This window comes from Curcuma longa, unplaced genomic scaffold (genome assembly GCF_044706935.1).
Source record: "Curcuma longa cultivar G26 ecotype Majalengka, Jawa Barat unplaced genomic scaffold, ITB_CL_G26_1.1 contig_27915, whole genome shotgun sequence".
Lineage (NCBI taxonomy): Eukaryota > Viridiplantae > Streptophyta > Magnoliopsida > Zingiberales > Zingiberaceae > Curcuma > Curcuma longa.
Window position 1 is genome coordinate 6,430 of NW_027433565.1, and position 4,873 is coordinate 11,302.

Below are 4,873 nucleotides of genomic sequence, written 5' to 3' on the forward strand. Positions count from 1 at the left end.
AAGATGCTTGCTCTTTTTCTTGTTGGATGAGGATTTGTAGTGAATTTCGTTTAGAAGATGTGAAGAGGACAAAGAGAGAATGAATTCATTGACAGAAGAGAGTGAGCACTTAGCGGAGTGACAACCGTATAAGATGATGCTATTTTGGCTGCATGCTCATTCATCTTCTTGTAAACCTCTAGAGGTCATAAGTTTGAATCGTGAAAACACCCCTCGAGGTCACAAGTTTGAATGAAACCCTCTTCGAGGTCACAAGTTTGAATCATGAAAACACCCTCTTACACTATAAAATAATATTATATATAATATGAATCCTACATTGATAAGAATTTCACACACCAAATTATCCTTTATCATCATCAACTATTATCATTCTGAAAAGCTTCCTCTTCCTCTTTATATGAATGAAAAAGGAAAAGATCACAAAATTGATAATATTTTCCCTCGTATCTTCTCCTTAAAATGTTATGTTTGAATTACAACAAGTCGTTTAGCAAAAAGAAAGTCAACTCTCATCTTTATTCACCATAGATCATCATTTACTAATTGTAAACATCACAATTTTAGCCATGATGCTTGAAGGTATAGGCTTGATTGTGATAGAATGACTTCTTGTGCCAAGTGTTCGAGACCTTAAGCTGAGGCGGCGGATGGTTCTACTGGAACGGCATAGGGAGAGTTCCAGTCTGCATCAAAGATTTCCTGGAGCTGTGCAACGATGGCAGGGTTGTAGGTTCCGAAACTCACCCCCGCCGTTGTGTAGAAGTAATCCCAGATGAGGTTGCTGGTGCCTATGTGTGCTCGCACGTCACTGACAGCGTACTTGCCATGGTTGACGCGGGTGTAACCAGGGTAGAGGTTTCCAGTCGAGTTGTTATTGGATTTTGCAGCTCCGGTCTTCTCGTAGCCAGGCACCATGTAATACTTGATGTTTACCCTTCCTTTGCAGTTGTTTCTCCTTGAGGAGTGGCAAAGAACGTTGGAGTAGAGGATGGATTTCAGGTATTCATCTGTGCCGTCCAGGAAATGACTCCAGTAAGCGACTAGTATGTTGACCGTGGCACGCTTGGAGAAGATGACCTGTTTCAAAAGCTTTTTATATCAAAGATATGGAGTGCATTGTTATCAAACTAGATGCACAAACAATTGCTTATTCGGTTCTTGAAATCAAATACATTCATAACTGTCACTAGCCCGAGCTCAGTAAGGAAAGTTCACGGTAAATGTGCAGAGTAGTACCTCAGAGACTGCAGATGAGAGGTAAGGCCAGAAGACAGTTTGTCTCAAATACTGAGATTGCCCAAGCCAATCCATGGTACTAATCCTGACAGTTCCTCCAAATCGCACTGACTTGATTGTGTCCACCCATCCTTGTTCATCAGCTTGGAACCTTCGAAATGAAAGCTGCATCAACAAAAGGGAAGGACAAATTGAGCGCAAGATGCTGGATAATGGATTTCTTCTTATCTATCCTATATCAGAGCAGCTCAACCTAATTGTTCACAAATATCTGCTTAAGTTATTAAGAGTGCTGATAGAAGTTGATCCTTTAGCTATGTTTGTCAACCGGTCAAATCTAAGCGCCAACTCAAAATGTTGGTGTTGAAGTGTTAGTGTTCAACATGAGTATTGAAGTTGGTAGATGCGTGCAAGTATAATAACATACAAATAATTTCATGCTGCATTGAGATCATTAGCATAAGGGCAGAAGAATGACACAAATAAGACCTAATGAGAGCCTTGAGATGGATAATTATGGTGCACCATGCAAAGATACTATGAGCTCATATCTGCAACACTGCTTCATATTGGTAAAGATCAAAATATCTAAACAAAATAAGATGTTTGACAGTTACCTCTGGTGGTGCAAATGAAAGGTAGCTCGAGTGACGTGATGTAGAAGATAAACTGGATCCTGGAGTCTCAATTGGAATATGGAGCATAAAGGGGTCTGCCAAAGCTGGATACCCATCCACGTGATGGATGACAACAGAGGAAGGGAGTGGTGACCTGATGATTTAAAGAAAAAAATGGAGAAAAATGACATCTAAAAGCAAGAAAAAAAGCTTTTCATACAGCATAGAGTCGTTTGGGAAAGATTCAGAGATGTTATTGTCAAGTCTAGATGGTTTTTTTTTTCATATATGAAGCTTGAAGCTCAGCCCAGTGCATTTCAACAGAGAGTTGAACTAATCTAAGGTATAATAATCTACTATTTATTGACTGGTCAACCTAAGAACTATGAAATAATTTGTAGTTTAATAATAATAACATTCTTCTGGGGCGTTGGCCATTATACATGTAGTTGTCATGCTTAAGTTAAATGCTGTTCACAGAGAAGGTGTTTTTGAGCAAGGGAAAACAACATTACATTGCATACAATCTCTTTATTTGGACAACATGATATTATCACAAGTATGCAATCATATTTATCTAGCTTCAACAAATATTATGAACACCAATAAATATGCATGTTTTCCATTTTGTGACAGAACTGTGCCGATAATCTACTTGGCACAGGGTGACAATCCAATTAAACATTATTCAATAACACATTGGAACACATGTAGTTGGAATTTGGAAATGCAAACTAAAAAAGTTGGGCACAGTAATGTCATATTTTGGTGATATTTTAATGTACCTGCACCTATGTTTTTCATGGATGAAATGTGACCAGCAAGGCACTTTTCTCTTAACTTGCCATTGTTTATCCCAAACTGTTCTTGTATAAGCTGTTGAATTGAGAGACGAAAGAGTCCACAAATTTTCAAAGTATGCCTCAATCCATTTGGCTATGCTAGGACAGTCAACAAGATAGATCCCAACCTCCTTCACCTATAGAAGAGTTTCAAAAGTCAGAACTTATCCAAGCATATGTTTAAAAGAAAATAACCAGATCACACATCTTGAAGGACAAATCAGTGAACACGACGGTTGACTACCTACTCAAACATCTTTCAAAGTCAAAAGAGAATAGAATGTGCCATTTAAAAAAGCATATTCCATATCTGTTACAGTATCTAAATACCTGGGTGAGAGATTTCCAGTCATTGTTAGCTGAACCAACATACATGTCTTTGCCATCAGATATCCAGACTTTTGCATGGACAATGCCTGACCCCCACCAATCACCAAGCAGTAATGTCACATTCTTCACATTTGGCCTTCCTGCAGCAAGATCAGCCGACTCTTGATCGAAATCTGGGGCAAATCCAGAATGCTGAAGGATCCTAAACGTCAACACATTATAAAATAAAATCAAATATTACTCTAAACCGAGAGGCATTTTTTTATATTTAAAAGTACTACATTGTTTGTAGTTTACCAGGTGATCAACTGGTCATTACATAAGTTTTTATAAATCATGTTCAGATTGATATTCTAAGAACTCGATTCTTCTCGTTATTAATCATAATCACAAGTACATCAGCCTGGGGCGATTTCTGGTATTAGAGTTTCTCTAATGAAAGCAGGGAGAATTTAGAGAACTTCTAGAAGGCGCACAAATGGCCTTTTTTTCCTGAAGTGAAAGATACCAAGACAAAGCCCACTGGAGGTGCTCTTGACAAAGCAAGAAGCCAAGAACACGATCTCTTATATTAGGGTTTCTCTGATGTGAGCACAGAAGACAAGGAGAATTTTTATCAGGCACAAAATGCCATGTCTCCCAAGGAGAAGATGGAAGGCAAGCAAACATGTACAATGCGGCCAAATGCCAAAAATTTGAGTTTTTGGTGCTTGCCTGAGGTCAACGTTTCGATCGGCGGCATCCACCAGAGACTTGTACACCGCACGCCCTTCACCTGCGCCGAACCTCTCCATATCCTCCGCCGAGAATCCGTAATCGCCCGATTTAGGGTTGTCCGGCTGCGCCAGAAACTGCCAATACTGCGCGATGACGTCCAGACTCTTCGTGGCGTTGCCCGCCAGCCAGCGCAGCACGTCCCCTGCAACGTCCCAAGAGCACAGGGCAGATGAGGAACCCTAGCGAGCGCGAGCACGATTAAGGTTTCGAATTCACCGGTGGAGAGCACCCCCGGAACGCGGGGGAGGTGCGGCATGTCGGTGGGGATGGATTGGACGAGCCATGCTTTGCATCGCGGCGAGGGCGGAGGAGGAGGAGGAGAAGAAGAAGAGGCGGCGACGGCGAGGAAGAGGAGAGGGAAGAAGACGAGGCGCGAGGGCTTCATCGGTGATTCCAACCGGGCACGGAGCTTGACTTTGTAACCGCAGCTCGCCGACGGGATAACCTCCCGTTACTTACTTAGTACCGGGCGTTACGAGTAGATATCGCAATAGGCCGTCACCGCGATCTTATTGCCGTGTGTCTTATAAATGGAACATTTTATATTGCCCCATACATTTAGCTATTTTACTACTGTATTTATTGCCCTATTTTGTGCCTACCATTTATAATTTAATTTACATCATTTTTAGAGAATAATAATAGGCAATAATCACAACATTAATCATCATCATTATTTGTCATATTATTTTTCCTTTTTCAACAAATGATACATCCTTATATTTGAAAAATAATTGTTTTATAATAATATTAAGATTTCATAAAATTAAAAGAAAACTTTGATGCAATAGTAAAATTGTTACCGTGTAACTTAAGATATCACTGGTTCTAAGTCTCAGAAATAGCTTCTTATAGGAAGATAATAGACTTTTTCTAGAACTTTGTATTGACAGAAACTTCGTTTACATAAAAAAAGAAAAAATTATACATACAAACGTAGTTACAAGCACGACCAGTTTATTAGGTTATAAAATCTACTAAAGTTCATGGTTTATCTAAATCAGCCCAAAGCAAATATCTTCGGGGCCTTCCGAGAAATCTTGCTCGCCAAGCAGGCTCTTCGCTTTC

At 40.0% G+C, this 4,873-nt stretch overlaps 1 protein-coding gene across 1 annotated transcript; it reads right to left on the reverse strand.

The window, feature by feature from the left end:
* Nucleotides 1-369: 369 nt before the first annotated feature.
* On the reverse strand, nucleotides 370-4,250 carry LOC141819144 (uncharacterized). The gene is made up of 7 exons (XM_074706498.1): nucleotides 4,022-4,250; nucleotides 3,743-3,947; nucleotides 3,029-3,230; nucleotides 2,642-2,835; nucleotides 1,857-2,010; nucleotides 1,240-1,404; nucleotides 370-1,080 (listed from the first exon to the last, which is right to left on the reverse strand). The coding sequence occupies exons 1-7, from the start codon at nucleotides 4,188-4,190 to the stop codon at nucleotides 634-636; spliced, it is 1,536 nt and encodes a 511-aa protein (XP_074562599.1). The 5' UTR covers nucleotides 4,191-4,250; the 3' UTR covers nucleotides 370-633.
* Between the last annotated feature and the right edge of the window lie 623 nt (nucleotides 4,251-4,873).

What these genes read in the sequence shown, in the direction of transcription:
- LOC141819144 (XM_074706498.1), bottom strand. Translation starts at nt 4,190, where the DNA reads ATGAAGCCCTCGCGCCTCGTCTTCTTCCCTCTCCTCTTCCTCGCCGTC. An exon ending in TCCGGGGGTGCTCTCCACCG is followed by an intron (nt 3,948 to 4,021) that starts GTGAATTCGAAA and finishes GGGACGTTGCAG; the next exon opens with GGGACGTGCTGCGCTGGCTG. An exon ending in TTTCATTTGCACCACCAGAG is followed by an intron (nt 1,405 to 1,856) that starts GTAACTGTCAAA and finishes TTGTTGATGCAG; the next exon opens with CTTTCATTTCGAAGGTTCCA.